The sequence below is a fragment of the Sturnus vulgaris genome, chromosome 3 (genome assembly GCF_052056855.1).
Source record: "Sturnus vulgaris isolate bStuVul1 chromosome 3, bStuVul1.hap1, whole genome shotgun sequence".
NCBI lineage: Eukaryota > Metazoa > Chordata > Aves > Passeriformes > Sturnidae > Sturnus > Sturnus vulgaris.
The window spans coordinates 43360997-43376597 of record NC_142245.1 but is presented as its reverse complement, the minus strand read 5'-3'; the positions used below and the strand labels follow the sequence as shown (position 1 = coordinate 43376597).

General features: G+C 35.2%; 1 protein-coding gene across 2 annotated transcripts in view; it reads right to left on the bottom strand.

Moving 5' to 3' along the window:
- TTC13 (tetratricopeptide repeat domain 13) overlaps positions 1–15601 on the bottom strand; it is a 40054-nt gene that overhangs the window by 23418 nt on the left and 1035 nt on the right. For both annotated transcript variants that reach the window (XM_014875376.2, XM_088161483.1), the window contains exons 2-8: positions 12658–12752; positions 9963–10038; positions 7108–7178; positions 4798–4863; positions 3213–3305; positions 2049–2165; positions 1110–1220 (exon numbers count right to left, since the gene is read on the bottom strand). In XM_014875376.2, the coding sequence (XP_014730862.2) occupies positions 1110–1220; positions 2049–2165; positions 3213–3305; positions 4798–4863; positions 7108–7178; positions 9963–10038; positions 12658–12752 (629 nt within the window). The remainder of the gene's footprint in view (positions 1–1109; positions 1221–2048; positions 2166–3212; positions 3306–4797; positions 4864–7107; positions 7179–9962; positions 10039–12657; positions 12753–15601) is intronic.

Genomic DNA, 15601 nt, shown 5'->3' with positions numbered 1-15601 from the left:
TCTGCAAATCGAGACAGCATTTATTTCTGTCAGCGACATTTTCATCATCATTTTTTAGGGTCTCTGTTGCCTACAGCAAAAATCAGAAATCGAGACTATTATTTGCAAGTATCTCTTCTTACTGCAAGAAGATACAGACAATAAAAGTTCAATGACAGTCTGATGTTCTCACAGCATACAGTGAGACTGTGGAAAAAAATACCTCCTTGGGTATCAAAAAAGTGAGGAAGCAGACTGAAAAAAAAAGAAAAGACAAAAAGAAATAGTGATTGCCTATGAAAGACAGTGAGCTGAAACTCAGAAGTCCTGGCTTGTCTTCAGATTCTGCATACAACCCTTAATGAACCCCAAGCTGTTATCAGAGGTTAAAAAAAAAAGACAGCTTCCACTGTTGGAATTCAGGAATCACAGCACTGCATCTTCATTTTTCAAACTGAGGATTTCAGACCACTTGTCTAACTACTCTTCCCTCTGAAAAATGGCAACAGTACCTCTAATTCCTTTACAAACAAGAAACCAGCAATATTACTAGACCTAAACAGAGAGACGTTTTGAGTCAAAAAATGGTGAAAACTTAAAAAAAACATGGGAAGAACTTACTTCTCTGCCGATTTTAGAAACTGAAGGAGCAATTATGTTCCCTCAAGTTAGATACCAGCCTTCCAGAAACAACATAAAACTGAAATAAACATGCACAAATGCAAGGCTCTACCAGCACTTTCCTTGATTACTCCCTAGCTCATTTGAGGAAGAGTTTAAAATCATTTTCCTCTTCATCCCTCTCCTCAAAACCTAGGAAATCTCCATTTAATTTTGCAATTTTTGAATATAATCATACAAATACTAGCAGAGGTGCTAAATAAAAATATCTTTCAAAGCACTCCTTAAACATGTCTGTTATCACTGCTCTACTGAAATTCAACAAGATCTGCAGTATTTACATATCATATAATGGATTTTTTTTATTTTGCTTGCACTCTTTTACCTTAAAAATCTTCCTTATGTGAGAGAAAAAACATATATCAACACCAATGATATTTCTACTATTTTATGGAAATAACTTCAAATAAAGGTTATTCTATGTGAACTGCTGTTTAATATAGCTTTACCTTCAAAAGTCCTCTATGAAAGAAGGTTAAGCCCTTATAAAGCATAGCTATAGGCTGATTTTTGTTCAGTTCCAGTGAGCGCTGAAAATCTTCATGGGCTGTTGCATAATCCTGTGATAAAGAAGATTTCAGATGACACAGAAAACACCATACAAATAAAGAATAATACGTACTTTTCTTTTCATAGAAATAAACCACAGAATTTTGTTTAATATATGAAGTCAGTCTCAAGCCTAAGCAGCAATGATTATCAACTACCCATCAGAACATCAAAGAATGCACAATACACTTCCAACTTTTACAGGAAGTGCTGTATAAAACATAGTAAAGTAAATGAAAAAATAGCTGGAAGCAAACAGTGAAATGAGAAGAACCAAGTAGGAAATCAGCTATTTGGTATTCACACAATCTTTGAAGATAAAGCTACTTATTCTACATTAAAGGTTCAAAAACAACATACACAAATCACATAACAAAATATGATGCAAGCATTTTAGGGAGGGAATTTGCAGGGAATTTTTGTTTATTGTCTATTTTCTTAAGTATATAGAGGACTTACTGCCTTGGCCATAACAATTTTCCTTTTTGGACTGGTGTTTATCAATACTAATCAAATGCAGCCACAGGTTATAAATCAAGACAAAGCCTTTATCCACATCCTACTCAAACACAAAAAATCTGAGGTGTGCATGCAAGGTACTTGTCCTCCGATTCTCTACATTAAATAGATTTGGAAGTGAAATACTTAGAGAATATCTCTGAACTGCCAGAAAGCCAGGTACAGGAGAATCAGGGTTTTTGTTATTATATTGGTTTGGGTTTTTTAACTAAATAGGAAAGAAGTTCTACAACAAAAGTAACAACGAGCACAGAAGTCAACAAAATAACGAATAACATCCCCACAACCAAAACCAAAGAGAATCCCCAAAATCCACTAACCTCAGATATGAAGTAAAGGGTACCTCTGTGCCTGTATAGCCTTGCTGATGGTTGTAGCTGAATAGCTTTGGTGAGATCTGATAATGCTTCACTGATTCGTCCTAGTGGGGACAATATCTAAGAGTATAAAACCAAAACACAGTTTAGAGCAGACAGACTGAATAGATTCGTTTTAGAAATACGAAGATTATTATTTTCCATGTTCAGCTGTAACAGAGTAACTGTATTTTCTAGAATAGTCTGGAAAGTTCCACTATAGATTTCAGTAAGTATGGCTTTTAAACCCCTATGAAAGAGAAAATTGGAAGAATCTTTCTCAAAACTATCAGTGTTCATGAACACCACCACATTCACAGAAACCCTGTATTCCAAATTAAAAACAAGTTGGTCAAAGCAAAATACTCAATTTCAAGCCATTTCAACATACTCAAATGAAAATGTAATTAAAGTAGTCTCCTAAGCCTTATTTGGATAAAACATTCCACCAACGGAAAATGGTCAGTTTCCAGTTATTTCAATGCCCTTCCCATTTTTAGATCAATGTTCACAAATCTACTAAGACATCACTAAGAACATTAGAACTGTGAATATTATGGCAGCTATCACTATACAATATTCTGACTTTGGTATTTATACTTTTGGATTGTCTACAAAGCTGCTTCTTGACACCCATTTTCTGTGATTTAGTTAGCAAAACAAAGCTTGATTTTCAAAATAAAAAATACATGTGAGTTGGGATGATTTTTAAATTACATGCACAAATATAAACCCGAAACATTTCATTTTTTAAAAGTTTGGTATTTTAACAACTAGTAGATTTAGTAAGGTGACAGAAGGTTCAAACAGTAAGGTTCAAGTGATATTTTGATTCCTTTTATAAAAAAAGACCCTAAACACAAATGACCTTGTTATGTATTATGTCAAAAATTGAACACTTAAACATAATATGCGCCACTTGGCTAGAGCAACTCTATATTGTCTGTGTCTTATTTTAAAACTAAATATTCCACAAATTACACTGAGAGGAAAAGCATATATTTTAAAAGAAAGGAGGAATATTCCCAGAACACCAAGCTTTAGCCATTAAATCAGTTAAGATATAAATGGAAACACTGTATAATTGCAACTTCTCCAAAAGTCTGAAAAGACACAAAAAATGCTCACTTCTGCTCGTTGTTCAAACACTTCAGGATGATCTGGTTCTAGACTAATCACCCTACTGAGCTCAAACAGAGCAAGTTCAGCATTTTTCATATCCTGAAAAGGAGAAAAATAGACAAGGTGAACAACAGTGCATACTTAGACTAATATACTCTCAAGATGAAGAATAACTAGATTGGCTGAGTGTCTGAAAGTGTAACAGTTTATATTAAAAGCCCTTCACACCTTTGCTAAAAACATCAAGATGCATTATTCTGCAAATAGTTGAAAAAAACACCTGTCTGCTATAAAAAACAAAACTAAACTTTGTACGTATCATCTTTGTGCTGTACCTCTAATAATTTATTAATATAACTCTGAATAAATATTAGATTTATAGCTCCAGAAGTACCTTGCTTGGCAGCAAAGCTGCTTCAAGCTCCCACATGAACCTCAACACACAGGCACACTCACACCCACCAGTGTTGTCATCAGCACTGTCTGCAACTTAAGCCAAGTAGTACCCATAAATGTGGTGATGCCAACAGCATGCCACCTATCTAAAATTTTAAATTGTCCTCAATGAAGTAGTTACTTAATTAATAAGATGGAAGTAGTTACTCAATTAGAAAAAAAGTCAAAGGAATTATACAGCAAGTTCTGCATTAAATTTCATTATCTTTTTCTTCTATCTCAAAGCAAAGAAATTTTGTACTTAATATCATCTTTGTGTCTTGAAGGTGTCACTCAAAAACTTTTATGAAGTGAAGCTCTTTCAACATCTACATAAACTGAGAAAACAAACTCAAGCTGATGTTAAAAACAAGCAAATATGAGGGACTTCAAGTTCTTGTCAGCACCCTTAGGTAATTAAACATTTTGTACAAAGAAATTTCTCAAGGAGTTATTCAATCATTCATTCTTCTAGAACTCTAGCAACCATTCAGTCATGATTCAACTGGCCACAAAATCCTACAAGGATCATAGTATACTCAAATTTCTTTCTGCTCAAGAAATTATTTGAGCAGTAAGTATTACACCAAGTAATTTCACTTGGATTTTTTTTTTTAACAATTTCAAGGTGGTATACTTATCAAGAGGCATAAGCAGTCAAATCAATGTGAAACCTACTGTATTGGAAGAGCTGACAATGTTCCCAAGCTGCAATAAAAGACTTTTTAATTTCCAAATACAACTTAGATGTGGAGATTAATTCGGTGGGACTTCATAAAGCTGTCTCTCAGAGGTGGGACACTGCCTGTTTTCTTAATAGGCAACTCTTTCAAGAAGCTGTGGCTCACAGCCTTACTATCTACCACTCACATCAGTGCCTTATCTTCTCCTTTGACACACTTATGTGGTGCAGCTTTACTTCCACAGTCTCACGAAGCAAAAGTACCCATGGCTTGAGCAGTATGATCTGCTAGATCCCTCTATGTCATACAGTGCACCGACCGAGGGACACACTCCTCATGGAAACAGGACAGTACAAAGACTTTGGGTTGTACTGAACACATTATAACCAGTCTAGTCATTCCTGTTACAGTCTTTCTATAGTTCAGACTCAAACAGTTCAGTTGGGTATTAATTTAAAAAATTATCTACTCACATGTAGTCCTTTTTTTCCGTATGCTATCCCTCGTCCATAGATTGCACTAACCAGATCTGGTTCTTCCTGTTAAACAAATAAAATATGAATTTGTGGTGTGGGTTTTTCGGTTTCTTCAATACGTATTTAATTTTAGCTGATCTAAAGTAGTAAGCAATGAACAATCACAGCTGCCAGGCAAATTTATTCTATTACCATCCATACTTTCATATGCTCACAACTTCCAATTCAATTTAATGGAATTGTTCTGGAGTATTTGTCTGGTAAAAAGCCAAATAGAGAGCAGTTATAATGTCAGCGACCACTTACCAGAAGCTATTACACAGTGTACATCAGAATAGATTAGAATACACAGTATTCATTAGAATACTCTGTTACCAAATATTCATTAGTTGTAACCTTACTGGTAATTATGTAACTTCTTCTGGCTCATGTCACTGAACTGATAAGAAATACACAATTTGGCCACTCAAAACTTATTTTGCATGCAATTTAAATTTGAGATTTAAAATTTGGGAGCAAGATATTGTGACATCCTGATGAAATTTATATTCAGACAGCAACTAGTACCAGAAGCATTCTGCCAAAATAGTTCTGCAAAATTCAAACAAACTCATCGAGTTAGATTTAATTTTGTGACTTTCCTAATTGGTTACTTAGGGAGGATGCACTCTACCTAGTAAATCTACTTCTTGTTTGATGTAATTTACTCCAATCACAGTTTCCCATACAAATTTCAAGAACTACACAGCAAAACTGTTTTGTCGACACAACAATGCCTATGCAGTCAGTTTCCCTGAAAACCAGTCAGGAATCACGCTGTCTTCACACCTGCAAGAAACACAGCTATGCTACAAAAGTTTGTAGCACAGACCTGGTCTTATTTAATTGGGACATCTACCAAGAAACAAACTGTTTCCCCAGAAACAAACTCTGCCCTAGACAAAACACGTGGCACATCAACGCTGGCAGCTTGCCAGACTTAAGCTGACTCCAAGCTTACACTTGGCAACATCAACAGCAGGTAACTTCTTACTTTTAATATCATGGCTAAGCAAGGCTGTTTTATGCAGTTAAATGTTTTAATGCTCACTTATATGTATTTAAAATTGACTTGTGGAAAACAGGGTGAACAATCATCTTTACAGCCTTTCAGGCATACCATAAGCATGATATTAAAGTATACTTTAAACTGAGATGTGGGCATTGTAGAAGTACTCTATTACATAAACACTTCTCCCAGTATCTTTCTATAGTTGGTGTATCTTGCTTATCTTCACTTGTATTAAGTTTCCTTCTGAATAAAGACAGGAAACAATACGTAAATCCAGTGGTTTTGGAAGCAGGATTTCTCATTAGGATAAAAAAAATCCTCACATTAAAACAAATCAAGACAGATATTGCTAAACACCTATATGAACCAAATAAAAGCACACAAAACCCTAGAAGTTCTTGTCCTCAGATAAATTCCCTGGAATAATTCCATTAAATTGCGACACTTCCACTCAAATTAAGAACAAGCCATATGACACTTAAGAAAAAATACATGCTATTATTTGCTGTATTGCTTTCAGGTTGCATTTATGTACTTCAGTTTAAATGAAAAAGTATGTCCATGCTTCTGGATGTTTCAGGTTTTTAGCCATAAAAATGCAGTATTTTGAAATAATTTTTAGTTGAAGCTTTTTTTGTTGGGGCTGGTTTTGTTTTAAAATATGACTACCTCCTACTTAACTGCAGAAGGTTCTGAATTCTTTATTTTGGTCAGGAAAAACACCCACAATATAAGTATTAGTTATGTTTAGTTTATATATTAAACTCATCAAATTTTTACCATTGAAAAAGGATAAAGCCAGCATACAAAATCATTTATCATTGTGAAAGCAATGTGTTACTTGCCACTAGCAATAAATTATCTCTGTCAGGGCTTTTTTTTTTTTCTCACGTTACTGGCAACATGCTGTCACCCAAAAAAGTCTACTTTAAAATATCTCAGCCTACACAACAAGCAGACTATCTAAGGAACTTCAGCTCTGCAGAGGTCAGGTTTCTGAAAACACGGGTTTTTTTAATCAAAGTGCCATAAAAACTTTATGCCTACAGATGAGAAAAATACTCACCAAATAACCAAGATACTGATCACCCAGTTCTAAGAGTATGCTTATGTTTGGATGGAAAAGAAAATGAACAAACAGTAGAAGAATTACTCTCATTTAAAAACCTTAATTTAATATTTATTTTATTAAAAGCCATATGTGGCAATGGATATTTTCATTAACTTATTATCTGGGGTCCAAGCAGAAAACTTACCTGCAGCATCGTTGAAAAATGTCGTATAGCTTCATCATACAAGCCGTTGCCAATCAACACGTAAGCAATTGCTAACAAAACATTAAAAATGTAAATAAAACTGGAAAAATTCTGACTTTTTAAAATATTAAATTGTACCAAATTGTAAAATGTTTAAGTTCCTACACTGCAGTGAAGATTAAAATAGTCAGAGGATTCCTGAACGGCCACCAAAATGACATGACTTCCCTCAGCCATTACCTAGCATTCACTAATTACTTAATTCATACTGTGCTCTTCAGAGTTGTTTTGGGGTTTTGTTATTTGTTTGTGGGTTTTTTCTCTCCTCTTTACAAATTTTTCAGGAAAGGGCCCATGTTTGCTTTGAAAATACTTAGGATCAGGAAAGGTGATCCCAATACAATAGCCCTGGATGTTTTCTCAATTAAAAGTGGCTATCAATAACTTTTTTTGACAATTTGATTAGGGAACTTCTACTTGTTTGTACACATATTGCTAAACTTTATTAGTTCACAATAAGGTTTTCCTTCATTTGAATTACCTAGAAGTATCTCAACTAAACTGATTTCATTATTTATTTGAAACAGAAAACTGAAACTGAAAAACAACCGAGTCTTTACCTATGTTATAATTATTAAAAGCTTTCAAGTTCTTGCTCATCCCCCATTTTGAAGTACAAGCCAAGTGTTTGAAAAAGAAACAGACCATTAGAAATACATTCCTGTAATCTCCATAAGATATAAAAAATACAGTCAAATCACAAGACTGGAAAGCTGTAGCTGTGCTTGCATGACTGAAGTTCAGTTCTGACAGCTGAATATCCCAAGACTGTTTCATTTTGCATGTTTTAATCTCTCACAGTTCTTAACTCTGAACTAAGCTCTGTCTACACTGCCAACAAAACCCAGTATCTTGAAGACCACAGCTATGAAAGTTAGGGAGAACTTGTCCCCAGGCAGTTTGTTCAAACAGCTGGCAGTGGAACTACAAGCAGTATTTCAATGAATTTAGCAGTCATCCAAACAGAACAGAAGAGGCACCTCTTAGCTTCATTATTTATTCAAACATGAGAAGACACAAAGAAGTCAGTTAAAGCAAAGGCATTTTTAACAAGACACAGACACTTATCTTTCAAGCAGGCAGAGCCACATTGTTTTGGCAGTGTTGCTAAGCACAGTTCATTAAAAAAAGGAAAACAGTTAAATGAAAGAGAAATGAGAAATGCATTTAATCCCGAGCTTGTCTCATACTCAGAGCACTTCTGTTATGAAGAAGGAAATATTTGTGTGCAATATAAGCTTTCTCCTCAATACATAAAAAGCTTCACTTGGCACAAAAACATAGTATTGCCAAAAAAGGGAAAAAATAGGCAGGGTGAATGATAGGATGAAGAGCTCTTGAATTTTCCTCATTTCATTCTTTTTCAAGACTACAGTTACTAGTATCATCTTTAGAGTTCCAATCCCAGAACACAGAAAAGCTGGGATGTAAAATAAACTCAACTCAACCATTCCAGTGTTAAGAAAAAAATGTGGAGGACGAAAAATAATCAAGAACATTGTCGCTCAGTTGTCTTGCTGATAAGGACTGTATTTAGATTATACAAGACATTTGGCAGAGTGCCAAACTGAACTGTGACCTGTCAGTAAAACTATGGCAAGTAGTTGACAGCTAGTAGCTGATACCGTATCGACTTCTTTTTAAACGGCATCTTTTTGATTTTTTAATCTCTAATATTACAAAAATATAATTACTTCATTATGAAAAAATTCTAATGGTTAACAATGGCCCATTAGCCAAATCTTTCAGTCCCAACATTTCCTGCAGAAGGTCCCATACATTCTGTGTTACTTTTCCTCAGAACAGTTAAAAGTAACACGCACAAACACGAAGGACCAAACCAGGCTCCTCACACCACGACACCCTTGGACTAAAGTGGGTAGATAGGTGCCAGCCTACATGCCAAACACAAGGACAGAGGCCTTCTAGCATAGTCTTCCAAGTCTACAGAATAGATACTAGAAGTATCACATATTTTCATCTGAATAGAAGTCTGATATTCTTTGCAGGATTCTATGAACATAGGTAGGTAGTCTAGGAATATTAAGCTGCCAAATTTTCTTGGATAAATCCACGAAGGTAGAAACTATGTAAAAAACCCCTCTTCTTTATTGCTTTAAGTTCATTAGAGGGGAATCAAATCTCCCTTTGCTCTTATATGAAAGATGTTCTGCTGCTTTCCTTGACACATAACCTCAACAATCTCTTTGCTGCCTCATAATACCGCTGTATTTGAAGAAGCAGTGTAATTCCATTTTTGAGAAAATATTTCCTGTTCATTTATTTAAAAGGCTCCCATTTTTTTTTGTGCTGAGTGTGCTTTGAAAAAACTTCAAGTAGCAGTCTAGGACATAATTCAGAAAGTCTTCCTGCTGCATATAAATTTTGATGGGAGGAGTGTGGAGATAGGAAACAGATCCAAGATCTTTGCTTCATAGAAAGCATATTGCGTTGGTAAAATTTTCTGGATGTTTAAACAGTTTTAGTCATCAATAATCACAAAAAATTGGAAACAGGAAGTAGCTGAATCTGTTAAAAATGACTTAATCAGAATTCTTTTTGAACGTCTGCTTAAGCAGACATGGTGAAGAATTTTAATGAAGAAAGTAGGAAAGGTTTTTAGCAACAGAGATAAGTATTTGCTTTATATGACCAGAGAAAACTTGCTGCATTTCCAGACTAATTAAAGATCAATTTGAAGTTAATGCATCACTTCAATCATCAATTTGCAAAACATCTAGTGCTAATAACTAGCACATCATTCATCTGCACAAACCTTATATAAAACAACTTACCCAATTCTTCATTTGTGTTGTCATTATCAGTAGCAAATGGAAATCGTTTTTGCTCTGCAAGTAACTTCGCCTGACTCTGTAAAACATCACGTTTTTAACTGTTCAGCAAACAACAACACAGAATTTAACAGAAAATCCTTAAGATTTCTCCTTAAGAGAATGCCTTAAAACACGAAGTTAAAACTAAGGAGATTTCACTAAAGTAATTGAAATCAAGTTCATTCCTAGTCTTCCACAGAGAGAAAAGCTTCTCTTCAGTCAGGTGCTGCTGTTTTCTGCACTAACATAAGGGTAACCAAACCTCAGGAAGAACATTGTCAGTATTTCACCAGGGATTGATGTTTCTGTATTCCATTTGCTTAAGGTGAAGTTTTTAGGCCTTTTTAAGACACCTTACTTCATATGAAAGTTTATACTGTTTACCCTATAATTATTCCTTTGTCTCCTGCAAAGGAAGAGTACTAGACTGAAAAGAATATTGCCCCATCAGTATAGAAAAGTTTAACTTCACAATGCCATACTAAAGAGCTTGTCCTTTCAACAACGACATTCTATCAGTTCTACACTTTGTTCAAATTGTAGCCTTATCTAGGATGTCTGTTCCCTAAATAACGCATGTATAGAAACCAATACTGTAAAAGTCAAGCCCCTCAGAAATGTAGAAATACTCAGCTCTGTTTATTTCCCCAAATACTTTTTCATAGACAGGTGTAAGCCTAGCAGAGTAGTTTATGTTAGAAAAATACAAAATATTTCTTTAAATTAATAGGTTTTTCAAACTGTTTTAGAAAGCAAGAAGGGGGAAAAATAACATCTTTCTCCATTCAGTTCTTTCAATTCCACTAAACAGCTCATTTCCACTACTGTCCTCCTTTAAGGTTGTTTTGCCTGTTCAATCAAAAGTAGTCACATTACTTGTGTCCATGACAAACATTTCATTTATCTATAAAGTGCAAAAGTTAAATGCTCAATTCTCATTGCACAGTTTTTACCCTGATTGTCTAAGATGAGGAGAATATTTGGTCTGCTCTATGAACTTGAGTATTTTAGAAAGCATGAATGATTAACAAATGGATTTTACAAACTTTCCTTTTTTTACTGCAATAAAAGGTGATGTATGAGCTCTCCATTACAGCATAACACTGAAAATTGTTGCTCTACCTATATCTGCACCTCTACAGTAACAGAGTGTAGTAGTAATTCCCCTTACAGAGAAAAGCCATTAAAAACACAGCACAAAAATGTGCAGGGTTCAACAGATATAAAAATAGGAAAACTAAATCTACAATGCAATCCATATGAATCTATAATCACAACATTTTTATATCACCAATGGCCTTCGCGTAATATTCAGAAAATTACCTTTAACACTTAACTCTGCAAAACACTATTCTTCTATAATTCTCTTAATATTAGGAAAAACACCACAAATTTTTACTGAAGGACAACCTCTTCCTTGGTGGGTTTACAAAAACAGATTTACACACCTTTGTCTGCAGACAAAGATAAGATAGCAAGATTCCACACTGGTATGGGAAAATAAACCACATGCAGAAGAATCTCACAATACATTAGAATAATTTCCTATGGATCACTGAGCTGCATGTACTCTCTGACAGCAAGAGAAGTACCATTACCTCATCTGTTCTGTCATTACAGAGTAGCAAAACCGTTGGGGTGGCAGAGAAAGTGGTTTCACACTTCCTCAACAAACTCTGAATTCAGGTACAGGTTAAACATCCTGCAACTCTATACACAAAAAAAATGTCAATCACTCTGTCTTCAAGAAACAGAATTTTCATCACAGCACCATAGCCCAACAGGTTTAATTCTTGCTCTCATTAAATTTTTTTTTTTTAAGCAGGTAAATTTCTTCCCAACAAATACACTGTGGTAGAAAGAATTGCTGGTACTATTGGACAAGACTAGAAAGATCTTCTGACCAATATATAACGAAGTCTAAGGAGAACATTCAAGTTTAATAACTGGCTTAGTGGATTTACAGCATAGTAGTTTTAATTCCAAGTGCCACCTTTGTAGAAGATGCTTCCAGTTATAATATTGCTTACACACTCCCTCATAGTCAATAATTTCTAAAAAATTGCCAAGTGTACTTTGTACATTCATATGGAAATAATTTGAAGATTTTCAACACCTGTACTCTACCGGATTGAAGATGCAACATCAAACCTGTATTCTCAAAAGGTTAAGAGTAGTGTTGTAAGAAAACCCAATTTCCAAAATAATCCTCTTGAGGTCCCTCTACCAAAAAAACTCTTCTTTTGTTAGAATATACTTCACATGCCAGGTCAGTATCACATTTAGTGAAATACGGTCTGAAGCCTGTAACTCTCAACGTTTCACAGTGGTACTTCTGTAGAGATTAGAAGTCATTACTATTACTTTTACACATGCTTTGTGGTAAGCTTCAGGAAGTTAATCTGGGTAGAAACTAATGCACCTCCTCCTTTTTCAGGCATAGCCCCCACGAAATAATTACTACAAAGTAATACTTTTATGATCAACTTGAGTTTATTTGTACTTAAGCCTTTTGGGCAGCTATGCATACTGATTAATAGATTCTATTTGCATTTATTTCCCTGAACTTCATTCTAACGGGTTATGCAACTGAAGTGACCTGTGAGTTCAACAATCTATTAAAATTATCTAGTACATTATATTATTGATAGCATACCAGAATTTTTTCTGTATTCAGAGAAAGCATAGATTCACAAGACGATGATCCTCCTATGTCACAATCCGATTCATGGAAGTGCAAAAATGATGAATCTGGGAGAAAAGAGAGAAAATATCTTTAGGAACTCAGAGTTACACATATGTTCTATTATCACGTCTCACATTTCCTCATGTTTGGCTTAACAGCTTCCCCACTGGGTATCCCACAGGGCAGAACTTTCATGAAGTGCTTTCTGCCCATAGCACTACACTCGCACACCGAGGGAAGCAATAGCTGACGTGACAGCTTTTATATAATTAGTTTTATCCCCACTTATGCTCATGCTTTTGGTTAAAAATAGATTAATAAAAAGAGATGCTAAAAAAATGGGGCAGAGTTAAAAAAGGATGAAGCTGGAAGCAACCAAAGCTTGGGATAGGCATGTCTCCTTTCAGAATTATGATTCTATTCTCTCACCAAAAATAACACATAAAATTATCATTCAAATCCCAGAGAGGAAAATAAATGGAATGGACCATAAAGAGGTAGGGGAAAAGCCGCAGGAAACAGAGGTATGAAGACTGTGAAAAGCAGCCCGAATAATGAACTGTAATTGACTGAACATATATAAAGGTAAGCTACTAAGAATGTAATTATAAAAAGTGTAAGACTGATTCATTTCTTTCAAAAGTCAAACACAGCTTTTAGCATATCAGAGAAAAGGTTTAAGATACCAAACAAATGAAGAAGCAACAATAATAATCAACAACACCCCCTCAGATTGATAGACGACAGAAGCCACTACTTCCCCTACATGATGCTTTTAATTGCTATTCCAGTAGAATAGTTAACTTCCGAATCTTCGGATCCTAAAGCTTCCATCATCTTTAAATATTTCAAGAGTAAACAAGAAAAAGCAAATACACAGTATTATCTCCTTGAATCCATAGCACAAATAGCAAATTTTATCATCTCCCTTAATGTTTGTAAATCTAAGCTTGATGATAAACTTGAAAGGCTAGGGGACAGGGTGTGCTCTTAAATTTTGACTTAAGGATTGCAGTTAGTTAATTCCCTATCTCTCACAAGCACAGAGCAAAAAGAAAAAAAGAAACCGTCTTCTTGTAAAGAGAAGTCAAACCAGTATCTAAAATCATTCCCTGTAAATAGGAATTTGGACCTACATTGAACCATAAATGATAACCAGTGAGAGAGATTTTACAACAAAAGCAGGAGTGGTAAAAAGCAGAAGGTCAAAGTTTAAAGTCAGCCCTGCGAGAACAGTGGCAAACAACTCATAGTTTCCAAAAAGAGCGCTGCCAGCATGAGGTTTCATCACTACCCTTTGTTCTTCACATCGGCCAAACACTCCTGTGCTATGCCAGTGTTATTAACACATTACTTTTCCTGTCAGTGCTTGTGATTCAGTAACTTACGAGTTTTCGCTGCAGACTCACCAAGAAACTTTCGCTTCAGACATCAAAACGAAGATGTGCAAGCATGGCCTACCTCTGGAATAACTTTCTTTACAACAGCAAGGATTTAGTGAAGGAATTTTTTGTAAGGTGGTAGGAAATAAGACAACCAAGCCATAAGCCTGATACAAGCTACAGCAGGGAAAGGCCCCCTCAAATCTTGCAGTTCTTGGGGCAACAGACTGCTTTACTCATAGGGAAAAATGGATCTTTGTCTGCAAGTCAGACACAATCAAAACTGAAACACATTAAAACTTCATTAAAATCTAGAAAGACCAACCAGAGAAAGTACTTTGGACCTTGTTGTAGGCTACAGGGAAACCGATTTGAGACCAAAAAAAGATCTCAGCTTCTGTGCACGTTGTACTAAAACAAAGGCTGAGAGCTTAAGGAAATTTTTCAATTGCCTATTCATTTACTCCTAACACTTAAACAGCAAGGAGTGAATTGGTATACATCTATTTGAAGGTAAGTAGGTGTTCTGTAACTAAGGGCTATCTTACTATCAGTGCATGCAAGGTACCTGAGAAACCTGATGATTCAAGCAGAATACTTGGTACTAATCCCAGTTACACCGGTTTCTTTAAAACAACATCCACCGTTAAATCAAAACCTAATCTTCCAAATCCACCTCTGAAGGAATACCTTGAGTCAATCATTCATGTCAGGTCTAGTAACAGACGTAATTAAGTGCTTTGCCATTTATTAACTTGTAGGGTATACAGATTTTTATCTCAACACTAGGTGAAAGTCTTCTTGTTTTGTGCTTAAGCTTGAATAATTTGTAGCAACGGTTACCTGAGATAACTTTCACGATCTGATTTCATGTTTACATACTATGGCTCTCAGCCACTGTAGCCACACACACACACAAAGGTGATAAAAACTAACCAAAGAACTTTATAATGTAAAGACAAAAGGACATACAAGAGGAACGAGAGAAAGCAAAACCACAGGTGCAGGAAACTCATAAGAAGTCTATTATTCAAGTGGATTATACTAGTTTTATATTAGTTGTTAGGGACCACAGGAATTGTTGGTATGAGCACAGGCTTTTTGAAAGACAGGACAGAAAAAAAATCACAAAACTATGCTGACAGCTAAGAAGTCGTGACACATCCCTGGTTATTCTCTTACACATAATTTAGTATCATATTCTAAGCAATTGATAAACATTTTTCTTTATCTGTCTTATGGGCACATTGTGATTCACACTGGCATTTTTCTATGGCCCATTCACACCATGATCAAGATCAACAATCGTTAACACATTAAGCCACATGATCCAGATACGACAGACACTCAAGCACATAAAAATAATTTTAACTACGCCTGTATTACAAAATATCAATTAACGTGAAAAATAGCAGAAGATCTGCTACCCAAACCTGGCACTCTAAAGAGAAGCACTAGTAAAATATATATAACTGTACCTGAAATTAAATCAAGACACATCTCACCCACTGAAACACGGAACTGATATGGTT